This window comes from Pantherophis guttatus, chromosome 1 (genome assembly GCF_059756535.1).
Source record: "Pantherophis guttatus breed Tessera chromosome 1, ASM5975653v1, whole genome shotgun sequence".
NCBI classification, from domain to species: Eukaryota; Metazoa; Chordata; class Lepidosauria; order Squamata; family Colubridae; genus Pantherophis; species Pantherophis guttatus.
The window spans coordinates 36,411,311-36,436,414 of NC_142063.1; the positions used below are offsets into that span (position 1 = coordinate 36,411,311).

Below are 25,104 nucleotides of genomic sequence, written 5' to 3' on the forward strand. Positions count from 1 at the left end.
GAATTCTGTGTTTAGGTTTGGAAATGCTCTTGGACTTGTAGAGTTGACATATGCTTGATCTGTGCTTCAGACATTCCAACTTGTACTAAATAGCCAACACTGAAGGAAAAGGTTTATGGAGGAAATAGAACAACTCCACAAATGGATAATTGGGCTGCTATTATAAATATTTGTTCCCCTGAATGACATGGAACTTTGATCTGAATTCTTTTGCATGGGGTAGCAAAGCATTAGGCCTATGTTAATTAAAATAGCAGAAATATGTGATGGGACATACTCATATACTTTAGGAGGTAGAGTGGACAATTATATCAGCTTAATGTTGAGCGTTTTAAGAAAACAACTTTGCATCTTTTGCTTTTATTCTGTGTTATGCTTATGTAGCACTTTAACAGGCAACTTGTAAATCTTCTAGAGTTCTAAGTAATCTACCTTTCAATGACTTTTGCTGCGTCAGCCAGCTCCCCCTACCCATTTCCTACGTTGTTTTGGAGGTGGAATGAGAATGAGGCAAATTTTCCTGCTAAGTACTGTAGCCCAAATCATGATGGGCAGCTGGAGGAGTTCTAGAAGCATTACGATTTCTTAGAGATCAGTTTCTCATCCTTGAGAGTAGATGGAAGGCAGCATTAATTAGGTTTTCCACAGATTCTTAGAGGTCCTGCGACTCATTCCAATCTTCCGTTTCTTTTCTTTGCATCCATGTAATATGTGAATGCTTTGTTTTGAGAAGAGCAAACTTTGCCTCTAATTCAGAAAAATGCTCCATGTCCCACACTAATACTGATGAGGTAATCAATTTCTTTTAAAAAGAACACCATTCTCCTGAATAAATCTAATTAGAAAGTGATGGAATTCAATATGCAGATGAATACAGAGCTATTGAGTAACACCTCTTATTTCGAAGTTACTGATGCTTTAAAAATATATGTACTTCCCTATGGAGCACGCTCCTTTTAGACATTAAAATAACCTCTGCGGCCTTTTGTTTTTCTGCTAAACCAGCCGACAAAGCATTACTTCTCACCCTACTTTAGTGATAAAGCAACAAAAAAGTGATAGTAATTGAAAGCCTTGCTGCTGTCCTCCTAGTAAAATTCACCCCATCTGATATTCTGATTAAAGATTAGGAACAGAGGTTAGGAAAGACTGAATGTAGCTGAATAGAGAACCTGAAAACACCTGGAGAGAAGTGACATTGGCTATTCTCCTGAACGTCCTCCTTGAGTAATTTGTATCTCAGCAGCTTCTAAGATGCTGGTTTCTCTTGCTGGGTTTATACTATGAATGTTTCCCCTCCCCTTTCCTAATGCAGGGAGCAAAACTAATGGTACAAAAATGCTCCATTGACAAATTTGAAACCAGTTTTTCAGCTTCTATCCCTAAAAGCAACTGGATTGGCCCATAACATTTTTCTTGTGAGGTAAAGGATAAATCCTGTTGGACTACGGTAACTTCACTTTGCTGAATAACAGGATAGGTAGGACTGTGGCATCTGAGGGTTGGATCTCTACATATTAGTGGTGCAGTGTTCTGATTTTAGCCATAGGAGGGTGCTGGGTACCTGAAGGACCGCTTTTTCCATTCAGAATCAATCTGCCCAAGTCGGGTCCTGAGCGGTCCTGTTTGCAATCCTGCATTTTGGTTTCTGGGGGGTTTGGGCTCAGAAACATTTTTCAGTGAAGGTGTTCTTTAAAATAGCCTCCTTTAGGAAACAATCTAACTTTTTCTCTTTAGCTCTCCAAAAATTGATTAAACATGTATTTTTCTGAAGCAAGTTTGGAAAAATAATTGGGGTGTTTTTCTTTTTGCCTTCAGTATGTTATTATGCTGATGCATTTTTACTGGGAAAGTTTTAATGTTCCTTTGTAATTTTCTGTGGATGTTTTAGCTTGTTATAAGCAACTGGGAGTTCTTGAAGATTACATAAGTCTGCACAATGAATAAAAGAATAAAACTTTTAAGATTCCCTGCGCATTTTCTTGGGAAAACAAGATCGAACTAGTCTCTTCAGATGTCATTAACAAAATTCCTTTCATCCCTTTAGTTTTCTTTTTATTGCTGTGCAGTGCAGTACTCCTTCTATTTGTAGTAGGGAATGTCTCAGGTATTTCTAGAACTTTGAACTGGTTGTAAAGAAATAGCTGGTATAAATGCTTGCTTTCTGCAATTTAGAAGCAATAAATTCATGCATTCAGAATTTAGAAAAGAGGAATATACATAAACATGTATTCTGAAGTCTGATTTTTCCCCAAAAAGATGGAATCTGCTTTATAATGTTGTATTGGTCTGCCTTATAGAGAGCATCACTTGTGAAGTTCTCATAGCCCAGGAAATCATACCGGTAACACTGTTTACATTATGCACCAATCACAAAGAAAATAGAAACACATTACTGTGTGGCTTTAAAAGTAGCCTGAGTCATGTTGAGTCCCACAACATACAAGATATCCATTTTAATTTAACCATATGCAGATTCAACTGAGGTATGTTTGGGCTGAATGGTATTGTTTAGCAGGTGGTGTGTTGGTGGTAGGGAGACTGACATAGCTGAATGCTCTCTGTGGACAAGAAGGAAGGGGGGGGTGATGGCCTTTGGAACTCCCTTTCCATACCAGATTTGTGAAATGATCCAGACAATTAACATCATTTTACATGGTAGTAGGTAGCTACTAGGCAAGCAAAGGAAACATGATCAGCAAGGTTAAGATCTGATTAAGTAAATGCCAGGATGGGCAGTATTGTAAGATATTTTACTTTTATGGAGGGGGTACTACTGAGTAATATTGTCCTAATCTGTTAGGTACTATGCCTGTTAAACAGGTACATTTCCTTTTGTGTTACTATCTCTCTTGATATATCATTGGAGCTATTAAAACAATCTCTGTCTTATAACTTCCTAATTTAATGATGTTGGTCTTCCCAGTCTCGCAGTGTGGATAAGCAGCATGCCGTCATCAATTACGACAAGGAAAAAGATGAGCACTGGGTGAAGGATCTTGGAAGCTTAAATGGGGTGAGTGATAACCCTGAGTGCCAAAGGGTGCATATCCAGGTTTCATTTTTGTAGGTGGGCTTTTCAATTCCAGTTTGCAGAAATGAAATGAAGCACATGGAATTGGAATTAATAGGATAGGCTCTAAAAGAAAATATTTTAAATGTTTTGATAAATCTTGTGAAATCTCAGGATTTATGTGGCCGCTCCTTTGTTGAGTTGATGCTTAGTTAGTTTTGCCACAAGTTCAGATTAGCTGTTCATAGACTGTTCTAAGTTATAGTATGACTTGCTTGATTTTTACTTAGTATGCTGTGTGAAAGCATTCAGTATTTAATAAACATTTATTCATATATGTGTGTGTGTGTGTGTTATCAATACTATCCAAATAACTCAATCTTCTGTACTTTCAGTAGATTAATATAAATTTGTACTCACCTGGAAGGCTTATTCTGATTTAAGACAAGATAGTAATCTAAGTTTCTTTTTTGGCCATCCTTATTCCTTGCCTACTGGCTGAGCTGCAATTACTTGTTTTTTAAACCAATGTTAGATGTTACAGCTTGTTCCTAAGAATGTTAAGCCATCGCCCAGTGTTAACCCTTCAAGGTAGACATGATCAGGAAACAGGAATTATTAGAAGTGTTAAAATGAACTTTAATGCAGTTCGAGTATTTTTACAGAATCTGAAAGCCCCCCTCTCCTTTAATGTACCAGCTTACACAATCAAATCAAAATTGTTTGCATTTCTTTTTAACACTTTCTAATTTCTCAAGACTCAGATGTCTTTTCCTGTAATAGCTTGGCATTCACCTCCTCCTTTTTTGAGTCAAACTCACATTTTTATACCTAGCTTGTTTGTGACTTAGCATGATTCTTAAGTCCATTGATTGTGGCTCAGCATTATGTACAAACCAGGCGAATTTGGAGAGTTTTATTACAGCATAGCTGGAAGATAACAGGTTGGGAATGCTTGTTATAGCAGGTAAATAATATCAGTGAATGTATTGGATGATTTCCAATAATGAATAAGAGTGATTTTACTAAAAATTACAAAACTAGAAAATCTGAGTTTTGACCAAATGAGGGTATCTACCAGGAGAAATGTGCTGTTTTAGGAAAAATCACACATTGTTCTGATAACATAAGCAGTAGGAGATACTGCTATTAATAGAAAGCTGACACAGAATTGCTTACATGAGTTTGTTACTCCTTGTTAAAGAATGTGGCTGTTCAGTCTGGAGTATTGAATCTGGAGCTGTGGAAGAGGTATTTTGTGGATTTGTGTACTTGAAATACAAGTATTGAATTTAGAGTAGGGTATGAAACAAATGACTCATATGAAATGTATTTAAATATTACCTTTGTCATTGTTCAAGTTGTTTTCTGTTTAGGATAAACTTCAGAGTGGCAATAAGAGCAACACTAAAACTTGATTTTTTAAAAGAGTTAATTTTTACAGCTTTATTTTTGTACAAAACTAATAACATAAAATCATTATTCAGATATTTCAATAATCATTTATCTGCCTCCTTTATTGCATGTTCATTAGTTGATAGCTACAAGAGGATTATCGTTGGAATTATTCCCTTTTTTCATGAGGCAGCTAGCAGCCAAGAATAACATGCAGAACAGATGAAAATAACACCATAATGGGGGAGGCCTCTATTAAGCCCAATGTAAAAAACTTTAGAGTGAGCAAGAGCCTCAGAGCTGAAAGTACGGTTGCACCAAGCTTTTCAGGTTTTTTCCTACCCTTTTCTCCCCTCCACTTTGGAGAAGTTTTAAAGGTTTTCTTGTTTTCTCGGATTACATTAACACTTTTTAAGGGCATCCACTACACATTTTTTCCTTGCCCCCAAATTATGGGAAAATATAATCTGAGGCCAATGGAAAGGAATAGGGGAGTCAGGGCCTGTAGGTTTGTTTTTTATCTCTGAAACTCTCACTACATTGTTCAACATTGAGAACAAGAATGAGGTGATATTGAGGGTGACACCACCTCATGGCATTGAGGATTCCCAGGATTCCCTTGCATGAAGTACTGCTGAAGAAATGCACTAATCAGCTGAAGGTGATCTGCCTCCTGGATCAGATCCCATTTGCTTCTGAAGCAACTGTGTGATGACTTCCTGGATTAAATGACCTTGCCTTTGTCCAGCAGGCATTTCCTTGATACATTTGATAATCTTAGGACCTGCATTTGAGAACTTCAGGCTACTTGTTCCCATTGAAACAAGTTGATGGACTGCATGAGTCACTTAGTTTGGTGCATTGTACATAAAAAGGGAAAAGGTTATGTTTCAAGATAAAGAAGTGTCAATTGTATGAGGAGAATTTTAACAACTTGTATATTTGTATTAAAATAATAACTCCTCTCGCACCACCACCCTCCAAATGAAGAAGAAGCTGAATGAAGTGAGACCAGTTATAAATCCAGAATCACAATAGTTTGGAAGCAATGTGTGCAGGGAAAGACCATTTCCTCTGTCTGCTTCTGCAAATGAGATATTCTTAGAGCAGCTTCTGATGTTAAATAGGTTTCTAAGATAGAGATCCAATTAGAGCTTTAACATTTTGAACCAAGCTTATTAAGCAATTAATGATCTGTGCAGATCATTCACCATAGGTATAATCTGGTCATATTTCCATGTCCTGATTAGCAGGGTAGTTCTTGCTTCTGGCCAGTCTTTGGGGTAAGTCCTCATAGAGTCCATTGTATTACCTCTAGTTGACCCAAGTAGATCCAAGCAATTTGAGGAATGAATGACATCTTTTGTGGGAAGAGCACAACTTAGTAGTCAAAACCATGCTGTTTGCATAGAAAAAAAAATAGGTTAATTTCTGACATTTGCAAGCTGGAAGAATCATTGTAAAATGCTAATTAGACCAGAGTTATGATTCAATATATTTGTGCATGACAAGAGTGCTGCAGGCTTATTAGGCATACAAGAGCAAAGGCCTTGAGTATATCCCCAGTATCTAATTTGGGAAAGCAAGATCTTTATTACCCTTTTCATTTGGAGATCATGCCTTTATTGATATTCTTGGCTATCTCAGTGGCTTTTAGGTATTTTAATCAGCCTTTCCTATCTTAGCATTTTCCCTATATGCTGACTTTAGTTCTAAAGTTCTTTTAGATTGCAAATTATGACTGTTGAAAGCCAACATATTTGCAAACTTGTCAGATTGATGAATACTGCTACAGGAGATCACATTTTTCTTGTGCATCTGGCATAACCAGATAGCACTGCTGTGCAATGTTTGTGCCTGCTTGTCAATTACACTTCAGAAAGTAAAGTAATCTTATCCTGACTTTTATAGTTTTCTTGTTGGTGCCAAAGAAATTTATTCTAATCCTCTTGGTTTGTAGGTGTAGGCATTTGTTATTTCAAGGAGATCATTAAGAGAGTAAGAATTCATCATCCAAAGTAGAAGTCAAGATGAAGTGGGACCATAAGGAATTCATGAAAAGAATATCCACCTCCTATCTATCGTCCAGAGATATCTCATCTTAGAGGACTAAACAATGCATTGAATTTGAAGGGAAAAACTTGTGTCAATCATGGAAGCTTACATAATTGACAGAAATTCCTAAATATCTGTATTGTTTGCTGGGATTGCATACCTGCCCCCTGCAGCTGCAACAGCAGTCCAGTCCAGGAAAATATATAATTGGTTTTAAAAATTGCCATAAGTTCTACATGTCTCACATGAGTTTAAAAATATTTGAATCTTTTGAATCTGAAGCATTGCATTATCTTACTGCACTGCATATTTAGAGATAGATCTGATTATTTTGCATATTAGTATTGGCTATAATCTCCTGACCAGGGAGATTTTAGTTTATGACAGAATTGGGTTGGGGAGGGGTACTTTAGATATTTACAGAGGGGAATGGTTGAAAGCAGATGGTGAATCTGCAGCTGGCAGTGGTGGTGCTCCTTAGAGGCTTAGTAGCTGCCATCTCTTCAGTCTCCCATCATAAAGAGAGAAAAAGGGAAAGAACTTTCGGCCCCTGAGTTACAAGTGCCAGCAGCTTCAGGCACCATGGTCAGTGGTACGTACGGTTCAGTATAACCTTGAAAGTCTCAATTGTATCCCAAACATATTGTGTTCCTTATCCTTTCCTTTATTTAAGAGGATACTATGCCATTGCATTGAACAGTCATGAGGAACAGGATAAATTTCAATATGTCTGCAGTGTGGGGAAGAAAGTGACGGCCAGATGTTCCAGGAGTGCTGCTATTGTTGATACAGAATGTGCAGCTCTGACAAAAAGATGGACTTAGAGATAGGCAATGAGCATCTATTTGCTCTGAAAATCACCCAAGTTTAATGAGAAAGAGGCAGTTTCATCTTGGTCTTAATGTTCCAGTTTCTTTTTGAAGTCTGTTTCTACAAAGGAAGAACAGAAAAAAATCTACAAAGAAGCAGAGCATTGCCCCAACTCTTATATCTCCCAAGTTGAAAGTAGGAGCAGGAAAAAGATTTCCCTGAGACTCAGTTCTAGCCCATTATTTGAACTGCAAATTGAACATAATCAGGGTTAGTGAAATATAGTATAGAAAATAGTAGAGATGCTATTGTGGACATGACTAACTCCCAGCTTGGAATGACAAAAAAATAAATTCCCGGGGACAGAGGAAGGCAGGTGAAATAGATTGTATGAGCCTGTTTGGTGGCTGCATCTTTTAGTTCAAAGGAGAGGGGGAATACTGTGTCTGCACTAGGTGTTTGTTGATAGTTGATGTCTCTTGACTGCAATCATGGTGAGATGGTTAAGAGTTCTTTGGAGAGAGCCTTTTGCTTGACATTTCTCTTCCCCACCCACACTTTTAAAACAGGGTAAAATGAAGTTAAGTCTGCACCACCTCTGAAGGCCTCGCTTCAGATAATTTCCTGGGCCTGGGTGCTGCCCAAGGCCCATCTGTAAAACATTGACCGTGTCCAACATTTTCTAGTTTTGTGTATTCTGGTGCAAATAAAACTGTTTTTCTTGCCATGACTCGCCTCTGTTTCCAATCACGTTAAACTAATATCAGCCAAAAAAAAAAAAAAAAATCATGTTCTCTGCATTTGTCTTCCTGGACCCTAGGGTAGTTTTTACTTAAAAGTTTGGATCTCACTTAGAATCTGGCATCTGAAAACATTTTGCAAAGCAATCCCATTTACTGAAGAGCAACAGTTATCTGTTATAGTTGGCTTATCAAATTGCAGAGTATTTCTTGTTCTAGCTATCAAAGAAGGATAAAGCCATTGATGCACACTGGCAGTCAGTATACATACAGTAGAACAGATTGCAAATTCTTCAGCTGGATGGTTTTTCCAAATGCTTCCCCCATCTCTTGCAGTCCTCTCAGATTGTCTTGACACATTTTGCAACACTGAGGATGCCTCTCAGTGAATCTTACATCATTGATAAATGTTTGGGTGCAGCACCCTGGTGCCAAAAATAAAGTATATTTCTTAGTAAAGTATTGTGAACTGTTTCAATTGTTATTTATTTATTATTTATTTATTTATTTTGCCGCATTTCTATGCCCCCCAACTCCCAAGGGACTCTGGGCGGCTTACAACAAGAATAAAACAATGCGAACAATCCCATAAAAAATGTTAAAAAGAAAAACATTAAAACATTAGAAAAACGTTAGAACACATGTTGTTTTAACACTACTGAGATGGGCAGTATTTTAGAGCTCAGGACTATATGTTTATCTTTGACAGTAATAAAGTTTAAAGTTAAGATGGAGGTATAAGGGGTACAGTAGATGGGAAGTGATACAGAGTGGTCATAGCTATGTTGCACTCAAGGTAAGGCTTCGTCAGATTTTTGTTTTTTGTTTTTTAAAAAATCCTGTTAGGTAGGACTTACTTATTTATAACTTTTTATGCCACCCATCTCACAAACCAAAGCGACTCTGGGCAGCTTTTTATTTTCTGAACAACATTAAATCTTTTTAAAGTAGTGTTCACTACTTGTTTTTAATATGTTTCCTGTCTGAAAGTGGAAAGAAACCATGTCATCAGTTTTCAGCAATTGTGGACAGAGAGGGAGTCAATCACAAAAAACACATGTAGCCTGGAGTGTCATGTTCCCTGACTTGACAGAGAAATCTTTAGTATAATGCAATTCTGCATGAAGACAGTACTCTATATTTATCATACTTAAGTCTCTCTGGCTTTGAGATGTACCATGACATGCAGTATCTACTTCTTGCAATTGTTTTGGAATAAATTTAAGAACTTTCAGTATTTCTGTTATCTAGTGGGTAAGGAAGAGATGCTTGGTCCAAATTCCTTTTCAGCCATGGATTAAGACAAGTGGCTGTTCCTTTCTGGGCCCTCTTTCCTGTCTTCATTATGTGGATAATCCTAACCAGCCTGTTATAAATTTGTATCTGTTATAAAGATTACTGACATTGTATGTTTTTAAATGCTTTTAAAAGTATAGGTTAAGTTTGTGAAGTTGGTTCCTTTGAAGTTTTAGAAGGCTTGCTGTTTAGCCAGAAAATGCAATAAGGGAGCTTTTATGGTTTGGAAAAATAACCTTGTGGTATTGCCTCAGTTGCTCTGTCAAATGGTTTGTGTGGCTGACAAAAAGCGATTGCTTGTTTTTTTGTTTTTTTGTTTTGAAATGCAGTTGATAGTGTCTTTTGCTGAAGCTGTTTTTAGTAACAGGAGAAAGGGGCTGATCGACCAAGAACCAAATGAATTGTATGTGGGAAGGAAAGAGGTACCAGTTGATCGGCAGAGGATAGACAGAGATTTTGTAAAGCGAAAGACAGTTTCCTCTCTAAACTTACCCACACTGACTTCCTCCTCCTCCTCCTCACATGTCACTTGAATGATATTTTTTGTGTTTCTTTTCCATAGACCTTTGTGAACGACATACGAATCCCTGACCAGAAGTACATCACACTAAAACTGAATGACGTGATTCGTTTCGGCTATGATATCCTTTTGGATGTGTCATAGAAGCACAAGTGCACATATCGTCAAGGTTCAGGATTTATTATTTTAAGAAAAACACTGTCTTATTTTTTTTATAAAATTGAAATTCGGATTATATGAATTATATTCCACTTGGAAGATCACCAGCATGAGCTCAAGAAAATATATGCTCTTTTGTTGCTGTCATTCTGAGAGTTAGTCCGGTATCAAATTAGAACTGGGTAGATTCAGGCTTATATCCCACTCAGCCATGAACTGTAGTTTTGATCTTGGGTTATTTTTCAGCCTAAAAATTATTGTTGGGAGGATGGGAGCCTGGATTTCCCTTTGGCAGATTTGAATAGTCTCATTCAATGGCAGCGTTCATGCTTCATGCAAAGTTACCTATGCTTTGTTTGCTGTTAGCATATAGGTAGTCCTCACAACTATGGTAATTGGATCAGCATTTATGTCACTAAGTGATGCAATTGTAATGTGTGATGTCATGTACCAGGTTGCCGTAGTTAAACAAGGATTGCAAGGATTCTTAAGAAACCTCAGGTGACCATGGCTTCAGACTTCCTGATAATTTCCCTATTGACTTTGCTTGTGGGAAGCCAGTAGAGAAGATTGTAAATCATGATTATGTAGCTGCAAGGGTGCTTCAATGGCTGAAATTTCAAGGACCATTCGTAAGTACTATTTATTTGAATGGTCACTGAACAAGTGGTTTTTAATGAGATCCACCTGTATTATGTAAATCGAACTCTTAACAAAAAAAGCAGCTTATTAATAATATTTGTTTTACTGAGCCTTCAACAAAGAAGTTGAAGATCTTTGGTCTCTTACATGGAGGAGGGGGCTTGGCAAAACTGAAAATGGGTTCAATTTTGAGCTTGATGAAACAGCTGCTTCTTATTAGCTTTAGTGTAAGAATTTTCCTGTTGAAAGATTTTGATGGATCTTCTCTTGGCAGTAACAATTTTCTGTTTTTGTATGTATATTTATATCTTCTAGATAAGAATTGCAATCTATAACATTTTACTTGCCATTAGTTATGAAATGAAGATATGTCCACACTTAACTCTTTTTGGAAAGATTTGCAAACTGTATCTTGTTAATAAATCAATCTAGTCAATGCTGGTTCTGATGAACAAATAGTCTCATGTGGACAAAAAATGTAGCGTGTTTGTAAGTGCGAGCTTTATGAGGTTGGGATCTTTACCCTTCTATTTTTTGGTTTATTTCTGAAATGTGTCTTCAAAATATAATACATGCATTTTCCCACCTGAGAGTTACTGGGAGATCACAGTTTATAAGTTTATAAGCAGAGGAATATATTGCTAATTGCTGCTACTCTTAAGATGCAAGTTGGTGTGGACAACAATAAGTGGGCCAATTTACTCCACTGCTGGCATTTGAAGAGTATTTGAAAATATTTTTATGTGATTACTCTTGGTTATGTTATGCAAATTTATTACTTTCCCACACCACTTTCTGAAATAAAATTCGTCCTGTATCCTTCTTTATATTTCTTTGCTTCCAGGTTTAAGATACTTTGGAGTGTAGGAGACTAATCCATCTCTTTTTATGTTGGTATTGAGAAGAGATTTGGAGTGTACAGAATATGGCTTACTCGGTCACAGAACAGCTTGATCCCAGGTTAAGTAGCTTGACACTTGCAATTTCATTCTCATCACAGTTTTCCCATCAGTCTTCTCTCAATGAGCAACCTGGATGCAAAACTCAGGTCAGGGCTTAAATTCCTCTTTCCCACTAATCAACAACTTCCAGAATTATGCCTGTGATCTACACCATTTTTCAATTCTGAGTTTTTCTCCTCTTGCTTCGTTGAGTTTAGCATTGTGTTTTAGGGTGCAAGCCCAGGCACCACTGTCGTATATTCTTTTCTTGGCAAGGAACCCTTTTCCCCCCAAGACTAGATTAAGGCACGGTTGACATTTTGGTAGCTCTTGGCAGCAGACATAGGACTGTCTGAAATTATGTGTGTGTGTATGTGCTTGTGTGTGCATGTGTGCTAGATAAAGAAGGGAGGAGAGAAAATGGGAGAGTTTTGCTGAAATAGAATCATTAAAAACAAAGTGATATGCTTCCACAATTCAGCTCAATTTATTCCTCCCTTTTCTACTGAACTATCAGCATAAAGAAACAAAAAAGAGAAAATCACCCCCCTACCAAGTTCCCTTTTCCCTTGGCTCTTTATAGATTACTCCATTTTTACATTCCCTGAGTCAGCAGAGTTCCCATGCACACATCTGTCCACTGTAGCCAACAAGCAGATTTCTCCTACGGTGCCAGAATATGGCTTGTCCTTGTTTTGTTACTGTTTTCTTTAAAGTAACATTAACAATCTTGTCTTGCTTTTTCTGGCATCCTTAATTTCCTTCTGTTCCCCACCCTTTTGAGAAAATGCAGGCCAACTGTGTTCTGGAACTGTGACAAGAGGCTTTGCAAATCTTACTGTTGTCCTTTTTCATTACAATTACTTTTTTTTTTCCTGTGGGGATGTTCCACATGTTGAGTGTTTCTGGTTAGGAATAAAAAGCTTGGCTAGTGTGCAATTCATACCAGGTTTTCAAGATTGGAAATGGATCCAAATGAGGTATTGCTTGTGGCAGTTTGCTATTTTTGTTGGAGGACGAGCAAGTTGTGGCATCTGTTGTCCCTTGATTAGCAGTTTGATTTGCGCGATGCTGCTGGCTAAGTAGCAATCGCTTCCTTTCCTACCACTCCATGAGCATTCTGATCAAAGTTTTCTGGAAGAGGATGATCATGTCAGATAGAAGCATAGTGGAGATGCAATAGTGGCATTCCTTTGCTTGAACATAACTATGGCAGTTACTTCAAGTTCCATTGATAGAGGTAAATTGAATAGTCAAGCTTCAAGATTTCATAAGGAGCAGCTTTATTTGAATAACAGTTTCAGTTAAGTCAGTTAACTGAACCTGGTTTTGTCAGTTGCTTGAATGAGATTTCCAGGTCTCCAAATGCATTCCTACAAGCTTTTGAATAGAAGATCAGATCAGAACAGAACAGAACAGAACAGAACAGAACAGAACAGAATATTTGTCACTTTAAATGTACACTAATCAGCCTACATTAAAATGAAATTTCGTTGCATTCAGATCTCAAAAGAGAACCATTATGCATATACACACATACACATACATATATGGCACAGAGAAACATCACAGTCTATGTCCCAAAGGTGCTTTTTTCCAGAGGCAATTGGACTTTCTGGTTTTTCTTTGAAGATGTTTCTCTTCTCATCCAAGAAGCTTCTTCAGCTCTGACTGGATGGTGGGGAAGTCAGAGCTGAAGAAGCTTCTTGGATGAGAAGTGAAACGTCTCATCCAAGTGAAAATAAAAAAATCCAGTTGCCTCTTGAAAAAAACACTTTTAGGACAACCATGACCTGGATGACTGAGAATCTCCACAGACAATCACAGTCTATGATGTTTCTGTGAGAGCTTCCAGAAAATGCCCAAGAATTGTCGAATTCTGAGCTTTTTGCTACTTAGATTTTCTTTTTAACTAAGAGCTGTTGCAATGTATATTAGAATATTTGTCCATTCTTTCTTTGGACAAACTGGAATTTGCCCTTGGTAGTGCCACTGCAAGCATCTGCCTCCTTTCCTTCAGATGCTGCAGTGCCTCTGTGGAGATAGAACCTCATTAACCAAAGACTGATTTTTATAGGGAAGGTCCACCATCCTAGAAAGAAACACTTTGGTTTTTGAATGCTGCAGAGCAGAAGACGGAGCTCTTGCCAGGAGCTGTCATCGAGCAGAGATTGAATAAGGAGATGCACTCTGTGCAGTGCAAACACAGAACTTAGCAGCATTGGCTCCCCAGCTGTGCAGCAAAGACAACATGACACTCTTGAAGAATTAAGCCACTATTTTGGGCAGCATCCAACACTCTCCCTGCTTGTTAGAACAGGCAGGCACCTCGGTGCATTAATATTTCTTTTCTGCTGGGAAATCGTGAGCAATGAAGGAAAGAATAAAGCTGCACCTGATTTAACCTGTGAAAGGAATGACAAATGCCTGTGATAGGCATAAGAAATCTCAGAAACATCTCCATTGCTAAGCAAGAATAATTCCATCTGTGAACTAAGCCAAGGCAAAGATCAAATTTCTAAAAGCCATTGTATTTATTAATCAAATTTATACATTGCCCATCTCAATATCTGATTGACTCAGGGCAGTTTTGATTTAATTTTAATCAGCAACTCTTTTCCCAAGAAACTGTTGCTTTACAGCAGCCTAGAGAAATGGATATTCTTTGAGTGGAATGGTGAAGAGGGGATTCAGTTTTAATTTAGACAAAAAATATTTATGGCCCAATTAATAAAAGTTTGGGAATTGCCATGTGATGATGATGGTGTTGGTCAGGGACTGCATATTGCAGCTGGAGTTTTCCTGTTGATGTGCCACCTTGTCAGTCATCGTTGGAATTAGATAGGTGTGTTACTTCCTGCTGTTCTATTATACTATTTATTTCTGATAGTCAGTGGGACATACACTAGTATGTTTGCAATCTTTCTGGGATGTGTAAGTTGTCCCTTTTTGCTAATCGCTATTGTTAAAAATGACCCCTTCATAATGAACAATTCTCCATAAGAATCCATTAATGAACCATATTGCAAATATATGCCCAAATTGATGCAGTCATTGAGGGATTCCTGAGTTCCTTCTGTCAGTTAGTATGTAATGTAGTATGATTAATAGTTGTAAGAAAAAGTAGGGGAAACAAGGAAAGGAGTGATATCATCCATTTCATGTGGTGTTGATTCACTCATTCTTTCCTGTTGGAGCATCTCATAGCTTGGGCTTCCCTACAGAGAAGATTTTAGATTCAGTCAATCTTTAGAAAAGTCATGATTGTTCCTCTATTATTATTAGAATTAATATTTTCATTCTAAACAAAGAAAAGTGCTTATAAGAAACACTTTACTACACAACAAAAATGACCTTAAATAGAGGCTTCTTACAAGATAGAATAGAATAGAAACCATGAAATAGCTGTAAAAAGTGTGTGTGTGTGTGTGTGTGTGTGTGTATGTTTTGTGTTTGTCATATTGTGTTATAATAAAAATTTTAAGAATAGAATAGAACAGAACAGAACAGAATAGAATTTTTTATTGGCCAAGTGTGATTGGACACACAAGGAATTTGTCTTGGTGCATATGCTCTCAGTGTACATAAAAGAAAAGATACGTTCATCAAGAATCATAAGGTACAACATGTCATAGAGTACAAATAAGCAATCAGGAAACAATATCAATATAAATCGTAAGGATCAAAGCAAAGTTACGGTCATACAGTCATAAGTGGAAGGAGATGAGTGGTGGGAACGATGAGAAGATTAATAGTAGTGCAGACTTAGTAAATAGTTTGACAGTGTTGAGGGAATTATTTGTTTAGCAGAGTGATGGCATTCGGGAAAAAACTTCTTGTGTCTAGTTATTCTGGTGTGCAGTGCTCTATAGCATCGTTTTGAGGGTAGGAGTTGAAACAGTTTATGTCCAGGATCTGAGGGCTGTAAATATTTTCACAGCCCTCTTTTTGACTCGTGCAGTATACAGGTCCTCAACGGAAGACAGGTTGGTAGCAATTGTTTTTTCTGCAGTTCTAATTATGCTCTGAAGTCTGTGTCTGTCTTGTTGGGTTGCAGAACCAAACCAGACAGTTATAGAGGTGCAGATGACAGACTCAATAATTCCTCTGTAGAGTTGCAATAATGCCAGATAGCTAAATTCTCTTTTATGATGCCCAGTTATAAATCGTTCAATAGAAAAAAAATATCAAGATGTATCTGTTTTGGCTTCTCAAATGCTGATCAATGAATCAGTATTACTGCATGCACCATATGTTAACCCTTTAATAACTGCTTTATCAGTCCTGGTTTTTCCACCTTTTTTGAGTTTACCTTCCCCCAACATTGTAGCCCTGAAATGTTTGGAAGGCTTCATGTGGTGAAATGTTGCCTACCTCTGTTTAAAATAATCCCAAAAGAGATGGGATTTGTTTGTGTGAATGATAGATTGCTTGAAAGTTACTGTTAACATATGTTCTCCTGAAGCTGCATTTTTCCTTAATACTTTTTCTACATGCAAACATGTATGTCCTAGAACACATCCAGCACAAGGTTCCAGAAGAAGTGCTAAAAGTAAGTATTTGTGTTCTCTTTTAAGTGGCAAAGTGAAGAGAAATAAAATACTTAAGCCATGGTTTTAGTGGTGAATTCTGCTGGGAATTTAACTGACCTGCATCAGTGCTACTACAGTATTTTATTTTTGCCATCTTTTACATAGATTTTTTTAAAAAAAGGGAAAGCAAGAGAGGAAGGAAGGACCAGAATTCTCAGAAGGGCTGTAGTCCTAAATCATTCATATAGTGAAAGCTCAGTATAGATTTTATACATAAAAATGTTAAGCTCAGTCCTAAAGAACTTTCTTTTAAATCAGGATCAAACTAGAGAACATAATAGAAAGTGGCTTGTCACTTTTAGAAAACCTGTAATACAGGTCTAGGTAGCCAAGTAGTCAATTTGGTAAATTGCTTTGTACTTATTATTTTTGTTTGTTCAAATGCCCAGTTCTGACTTTCTAAACGTATATAATTTATTAGATGCATTAGCTGCTAAAAACTCTACTTTTCCAAATCTTTCAAAGCAGAAAGTTCAAGAAATCTTTCCCAAAACACATTATATGCAGGAAAATTACAAAAATGAATGATTTGAAAATCACTGAAATCCGAGTTCATATGTATAATACTTGGAATGAACTTTTCATGTGCTCGTCCTCAGGAAACCCAGCATGAAACCAAGCACAGTCAGTTTAGATATTTTCTTGCTTAAGCTTCTTTGATGTGAAAGTTCTGCTAAACCTGAGATGCAGATTTGTACTACCTCTATCATATATTTGCACAAAGCTTTCCCATGAGAAATTACCAACACGAGATGCTGAAATAATCTTAGATCACAGCTAATCTCCCCCAAGGCAATTCTGTGTTTTGCCAAGACCAGAGTTATAATTTTACGCTTCCACCTAGCCCTTAGGACAGGATTCCTTCACATTATCAGGTTTTTACTGGTAGCCATGAGTTCAAGAGATTTGATTTATTAAAACAAATCAATTAAAAACATTGAAAAATCTTGGCTTGCACAAAGTAGGGCTATAAACTGTGTTTTGATTGCCCAACTCTTGAGAAAATATGCGTTGCGGGAAAGATGCCATCTTTCATTACATTCATGCCATTGCTGGTCAGAAAACATGAATCATGGGCTTTATAGCAGTACTGATTGATAACCTTACCCAAATTTCAGTGAGAAGCTAATGGGGCAGTATTTTGGCAACAAACAGCCATTTAAAATGGACATAGTTGACTTAACTTTCAGCAGCAGATTATATCAACACAATGTTCTTTACCTTTCTCTAAATTTGCATACACTTTCACCCAAACAACCAAAGATTCCTAAAGTTTACCTGTTGATTTTGTCTCTGAAAATATAATAAATTAAATGAATTCAGCTGTCAAGCTACTGAAATGAACTCATCTGTGTACCTTGCCTCTTGTTTGTTTGTATCTCCACTGCAACAGAGTCAAGCTTTTCCTGTATGCCAGGATTTGCCTGGGGTAGATTTGCATGTAACTCTACACTAAGATTTAATGTTACGTGCAAGGAAGAAGTTGCCTAAAGGTTTGGCCTCCTGTTCCATGTTTGACAGCAAAAATACTTTATAATTTAGTTTCATCCTTGTATATTTATAGCTTGTTCTTATTTGGGCCAGTTTGGTCTAGTGCTTAAGGCACTAGGCTAGAAAGGAGCAGACCACGAATCCAAGCCCAACTTTAGCCATGAAAGCCAACTGGATGACTTTGGGCCAGTCACTTTCCCTCAGCCCAGCCCACCTCACAGAATTGTTGTTGTTGTGGGGAAAATAGGAAGAGGAAGGTGGGTTAGATACGTTTGCTGCCTTGAGTTATTTGTTAATAATAAATGTGGAATACAAATCAATAAACATTAAAAAAAATAATTGAGTAATACTTAAAAGAGTTGTCAGTTTTAATCCATACATCTGATTTTTCTGCTGAAAGCAGTGAGCAAGGTAATCCTAAAAAATATGAACGCTTTGTCTTCCTGAATCAGGTGTGGTGGGGAGAGGATGGAAGTATTCTGCTTAAAATGTCTGGAAGAACAGGAGCCACTTGTGTTTCTTGTTCCTTCTGCTTTTGTATCATTTCAGAAATTGCTATTCAGTGGCCAAAAAGATAAATTGCTGAAGCCTCCTAATTCAAAACTTGAAACTTTTCTAAAAACACAAATTGTGTGATACAGAGATTAGGATTAGAACCAAAACTCTGGAAAAATAGAGAATGCAATATTTCTCAGTTATTTTCCTGGTATAAAATCCTTTTCACCATCTACCGTACAAAATAACCTTTCTTTGTGAGTTCCTGCTCATTTCGGAGTATGCACACCAAGTTTCTTGCCTTTCCTTTTCAGCATGAGAAATATACCAGCCAACTTCAGATGAGCTTTAAAGGCACAGCAATGAAAAGAGCAGAACAGCCAATGGAACATGATGGAAATATTGAATTGTCCCAAACCAAGCTGGAGAAAGGAGAGAAGAAAGCAATTACAGGTACCTGTTTAGAAAAATCAGTCACTTAATTAAGATATGGGAAAGGCCTTTCTTCCCTATAATTCTGATTTATATTTACTTAGGTTGGAAAGAGGCTTTCATCCTGCAGTGGATAGGCAATGGCTAAAATGATGGTGAATTAATTCATTTATATAGACATCCATCTCATATAAGTGACTGGGCAGCTGACAAGGATTAAAACACAGAAAAATTTACCATGTGTAGCTGTCAGTGGCCAATGATAAAATGCCCTACTCATTGAAAAATACATAGTTGTAACAACAGAGCTCATCTGCTTGATGCTGCATGAGTAGCATCAGTGATGAAATCTGAACTGGTTTACTACCGGTTCGCTGGCTGTGCATGCGCAGTGCGTACCACGCACCAAATACAAGGTGCGCGCGCGCAGTGCACGCCAAAAGGAGGCATGGGATAAGTAGAACAGCGTGCGGGGAGGGGAATCAGCTGTGGCGCGCAATCTTCTTTTTTACTTTAAAAAGCATTTTTTACAACCTATTTGGGCAAATAGGTTGTAAAAAAATACTTTTAGAAGTTAAAAAAAAGGCTCTGATGATCGCGTAGCTCAGCTGTGATCATCAGAGCCTTTTTTTTTTTTTACTTTTAAAAGCAAAAAAGCAAAACCTGCATATGCGCAGAGGGTACAAAACATTACTTCCTGGTTAAAACCAGGAAGTAATGACAACCGGGCAGGTGGGCGGAGCCTCGCACCATGATCGCTACCCGTTCTCCGAACCACCCGCCACAATCGCTACCGGATTCGGCAATCCAGTCCGAACTGGGAGCATTTCACCCCTGAGTAGCATTATAATATAAGTGAGAACCACTACCTTCTTTGTTTCTTCCTATTGAAGTTGAAATTAGTGCTTGAAGAGGGTTATTGAAGCTTGTTCTTTATTTTCCAGAGGGAAACTGGGATCCAAAGGTTAAAGTGATAGATTTTAATAGATTGTTAGAAAAAGCATCTTATTATGTGTGCACCCAGTGTATACAGGATGCTGTATTCATGTGCTTGATATGAAATCAATTTTGCAGTGGGATCAATAATTTAGTCAAAAGAGGATTGAGATGCTATATTTATCATTTTTAAAATATTTGTAGACTGCCTTTAGAAACAAAACTGTCACTGCATTTATTGAGCAAGGGACTAGACTTAATAAGGAAAAGGAAAGAAGTTCCTTCAGATTTTACTTCACTAGTCATAACCGACTGTAGGGGGATCTCTGTTTCAAGGGTCATTGAGCCAGCACTGTCCGAAGATGCTTCCATGGTCATGTGGCAAGCATGACATCACAGAATGCCGTTTTCCACCCTACCAAGTGGTATCTATTAATCTATTCACATTTGCATGCTTTCAAATTGCTAGGTGGACAGAAAGTAGGCGAAGATGGGAGCTTATCCGGTCGACAGACGCTCAGGCCTCAAACCCAGGCTGTCAGTTTATCCAGCCAACATGCCCAGCGTCTTAAACCCTGAGCCATCACATTGCCTAGATAATATAAAGGATCCCCTAATATTGCAGTTGTTTGTATTGTGTATTTTCACCACAACATACTCTGTCTGATAGTCCCATCTTTACTTGAATTGAAAGTCACATTCAAATTACCTCAGTTGAACATTAGAACGTTATAAACTCCCAGGGGGAGAGCATTCTCTGTGGGGGCCCCTACCCTCTGGAATGAGCTGCCCCCGGAGATTCATAGGATTCCTGACCTTCGTACCTTTCGTCGCGCCCTAAAAACATTATTATTCCAACAAGCAGGACTGGCCTAAATAATAATAACATTTTACTATTTTAATGGGTTGTTTTATTAGAGTTTTTTGGCCAATTTATTTAATTGTTTTAAATTGTTTTTAATTTTTATATTGTCATGGTTTTATTTTTGGCTGTACACACCCTGAGTCCTTCGGGAGAAGGGCGGTATAGAAATTCAAAAATAAATAAATAAATAAAAATAAACTTAAAGTTGATAAACTTAAAAGCTAACTATTATTAAATTTAAAAGCTATCAGAAGGATTTTGGAGGAGATTTATTTAAAATGTGAGGGTTCCCCCCCCATTTTAAGCAACTTCAATATTTATGTATGTATTTATTTATTAGATTAGCTCTTGTCTAATATTTTTAAAGTATTTTATTCCTTTAGAGTTTAAAATAAGTTCCCTATATCTGTCTTTTCCATTTTTTTCTTGCTGTTTTTCTTCTCTTGCTTGAAGACTGTGTACGTGCTTATTATAATATTTTTTTTAGTAGGCAAATGAATAGGTGTTCCAAAAAATCTGCAGGCTAGGCAAACTTGTCTTTCTCTTGTAAGTCATGTGTGAACAGTTTAGATTAGTGTTTCTCAAACTTGGCAACTTTAAGATGGGTGGATCTCAACTACCAGAATTCCTCAGCCAATCATGGTGGGGAATTCTGGGAGTTTACAAGGTTAAGTTCACCATTCTGAGAGTTCACAAGGTTGAGAAACACTGGTTTAGATGATTCATGGGGCAGAGAATGCAAAATTTCTGATGAGCGTATTTCCATAGGAAATTACAATCAAATTGAATCATCTGTTGCAACTTTGGGGAAACAATAAAAACAACTTCATTTTAATTTTCCTCATTGTCTTACCATCAGTCTATCATTGGTACCAACAATTATAAACCAACTCATAAAGTTTTAATATTTAGTTTGTCAGCTAAAACTGCATGAAGTAATAAAAGCATAACAATACTTTAAGAAATTTAAACAACAAAACAAAAACAAATCCAACATCTTCCTTTTTTCCCTTGATCTATCATAACTGGCAATATATTCAAATTTTCAAACTTCTCACAACATTTTTTAAACAAGATGTTACAGCAGAGCAGTTTTGCAGTTTGATTTTTTTTAATGATTTCTGTAACTCAGATAATATGTGATTTGTGTTGCTTTTTGGCTTCAGAAATTGCTTTTGTTTGTTGCAGAAATAAAATATAAATAGCATGGCAAAATAAATCAATATAGCGGAAGATGATAAGTTGTGTTCCTAGGAATTCTTGGAAGTGATTTCATCTGGTTGTGTTTACATTTTCAAGCCCTGTCTTCCATGCCTATGTGGCTTCCAGAAAGGTATTTTGACCTCCTCTTGGGTGTAATCAGTTAACTGTTTTCCAAGAATAGATCAGTGGCTGAAAAGTGGCCCTCTAAGTATATATTACTATACAAGTAGCAATGCAGAGACCCAAAATTCAGAGAATGAACAATAATGAATGGATCTCAAGACTGACTGTTATGCTGTGTAGAAGTATGATCTCATACAAGCAACCCCAAAAGAAAAAAAAATGTGAAAAGAAAATACAATTATGAATGTCTCAAAATGAGATTTACTCATTTGTAGTCATTATATTCTGAAACTTTGGTTAAATCTTGACTAGCAAATTTGTGCCAGGAGCTGTTATTATGGCATGATTCATTTAAGTAAATCATGTAAGTAAATATTTAATTTGGATTAAATACTTTGGAACTAAATTAAGGTCTTTAAAATTGGGGGGGATGGGAAGACAATGTAAAAAAGAAGCTTTTTAAAAATTTTGTTTGAGATAATTCTGTTCTTGGTTTGTTCTTACTATAGTACCTGGAATCTTGTCAATTGGGGCAATATATAAAGTATTTCTAAAAAAATAAATATAAGCATAATATTTGTCTTAATTTCCAAAAAAAGTGAACTCTCATGCTCTTAAAGACAAAAACACGAAGAAAGAGATGTGTATGAAGTTAGCACCCACCCCTCTCCTAGAAGAATGAAATATTCTAGAAAATACTAAAAAGGCAGAATATTATACTTCCCTGGATGTTTCTCCATATCTCATCCAGGGAGGTATAATATTCTGCCTTTTTAATATTTCCTAGAATATTTCATCCTTCTAGGAGAGGGATGGGTGCTAACTTCCTACAGATGTTTAAGAGGGTGATTCTCACTGATGGTCCAAGAATTTCTAAGCTCTAAAAACATAATTGATGACTGGAGACAATAAAGCTACTTAAAGGAAAACCCAGAAAAACTGCCAGTGCCATGCAAATCACAGATGCTCAAAAAACTCATGGAAATATGTCCTCTCCTTCTGGATAATGATAGAAGGTGGGGGGGGGGGGGAATGACTACCTCATATATCTTGTCCTCTATGTATTTAAACTGGTGTGCGTGTGTGCATATCCATGGTTGTTCATAGATCTGCTTCCTTATTATTTTTATGCTCTGGTTAAACAATTCTCCCATATGTATATGCTCTATCTGTGATGGACTTAGTAATTGCAGCAGGTAACATGCTGCATTGCTCTCTAGAACAGTGATCCTTAATCTGTTTGACTCTGCCTCAAATGTAATTACTACCCCCAAAAATCCTTCAGACAGTTGTTTTTCACAAGTATCTTGACAGTGGCAGTCCCAAAGTGGATTCCCAACTCACAAACAAGCAATTACAAATTGCTCCATTACCCCCAGAATATGCCTGAATTACCCTCAGTTTAAGAACCACTGCAGTAGAAGGAGGTTAAAACTCATATTCTCAGCCTGAAGGAAGTAACAATTTGGTGGAAGAAGCTGTATTGCAAGTCTGATTTCTGCAGTATAGTTAATATTATATATTTTTTCTTTGGCAGTTGCTTAAGATTGCATGGATGCTTTTTGTGTGTGATTGGCTGTTTTGTAACTAAAGATTTTAAAGTATTTAGTTCTATGGTATGAATAATGGGTTAAAGATGAGCATTCAAGATTTCTCTAATACAAAACTATGCATGCAGAAATAGGAACTAGGAGTTGGCACTGACAAGCATGGTAGGATTAATTACTCTGCTACTGTATGTTCAATACAAATACAGGTTTTTTTAAAAAAAGTTTCATTCCAAATTATAATGACCTTCAGATACAAAGGATGTTTCTTCCAATCCTAGATGCTGGCCAGTGGTGGGTTTCAAATTTTTTACTACCGGTTCTGTGGGTGTGGCTTGGTGGGCGTGGCAGGGGAAGGATACTGTAAAATCTCCATTCCCACCCCACTCCAGGGGAAGGTTACTGCAAAATCCCCATTCCCTCCCGATCAGCTGGGACTTGGGAGGCAGAGAATAGATGGGGGTGGGGCCTGTCAGAATTTTTACTACCGGTTCTCCGAACTACTCAGAATTTCCACTACCAGTTCTCCAGAACTGGTCAGAACCTGCTGAAACCCACCTGTGATGCTGGCCCTCTATGGCTGTACATAAAAACTTTCCTCTTATGTTAGGTGGATTAAACTGAAAACATGTGCATTTGGATTTTTAATTCAGTAAAATCAGGCTGATATACTGTATTGGAGTAAACAAATATGGATGAGATATCAATTGAAAGCTGCCTCTGGGAGTCTTTTTAAAAATCATATTATAGCTCTTCTTCCTTACATTTGATTAGACAGTATTTTTAGCACAACTGCATTCTCTGGAGAGAGTTGGCAGACTGCTCTTTCTAATCTTCCAGTTCCTTGTCACTGACTTTTTAGTAGATATGGATGAGTGTTGCTGTCTTTAAGGCTTCCTAAATTAACATGCTTCCCACTCTCCGTCCTTTAATTTCAGTTGCTTGCTAGATTGGTTTTTTTTTGTTCTTTGTTCTTTCTTTTTGATCCCTGCCATTATCGCATTTACTGATAATTTCCTCCTTCAGCAGCAAAACCAAGTGCAGGGTCTCCAGATGATGTAAATATAGGCAATTCCCTCTGCTTTCCAGAGTCTTCTTAAATGAAGCAATTTGTAATTGCTATACTGTATATCTCCAAGATATTTTAATTGAAATTTATTGACGACATCTAGAATCAACAACCATTTCATGCAAAATAGTGACTGAACCAGTGATTTAACAGAAGTAGGATAAAAATGCCTACAAGTTGGCTTCTTTTTTGCCAGCAGCTGTACAGACTGCTGTGGCTTTGTTCCCATATGTTTTTTTTTGTACTTGCCTTTCCTTAAAAAAATGTTTGTCTAAAATGCTCAGCATTCTTGATAGGTTGGTCTTCTCTAGTTTGGGCATTCTATATGCTTTGTGAAAGAATGGAAGGACATTTATTTCACGTTTCACTTTTTATGACATGATTTACATCGCCCTTGTAAAACAGAGGTAACCTGCTACTGGTTCTCAGTTCTTGATATTTCTACTTTGTAATAACCTCAGATAGCAGGGTTAAGAAATATGTCTGCCTTAAAATAGCTGCTAGTAACTCAAATAGTATTCGGTTTGATGAAGTAGAGATGTGACTCAACATAAGGGGACTTCATATATTTGTTCATTAATGTGTACTGAAACCATAGCCCTGAGAAGAGAGACAATTTTAGTTAGACAGTTAGAAATGTACCAGGGGAGTCTACCCCTCTCCAGGCTATGGATATGAACAAAATAGTTTTGGATAATTATTGTCGCCACCTCTGAGAGACAAAGCAGGCTTTCTTTCAGACTGCCATTTAGTCTCAATACAAGACTCCTTTCCATCTTT

At 37.1% G+C, this 25,104-nt stretch overlaps 1 protein-coding gene across 8 annotated transcripts in view; it reads left to right on the forward strand.

Annotated features, from left to right (window-relative positions):
- CEP170B (centrosomal protein 170B) overlaps window positions 1-25,104 on the forward strand; it is a 72,307-nt gene that overhangs the window by 8,708 nt on the left and 38,495 nt on the right. For all 8 annotated transcript variants that reach the window (XM_034418579.3, XM_087871779.1, XM_087871782.1 and 5 more), the window contains exons 3-6: window positions 2,927-3,016; window positions 9,872-9,950; window positions 16,065-16,123; window positions 18,464-18,602. In XM_034418579.3, coding sequence (XP_034274470.1) covers window positions 2,927-3,016; window positions 9,872-9,950; window positions 16,065-16,123; window positions 18,464-18,602 — 367 coding nt within the window. The remainder of the gene's footprint in view (window positions 1-2,926; window positions 3,017-9,871; window positions 9,951-16,064; window positions 16,124-18,463; window positions 18,603-25,104) is intronic.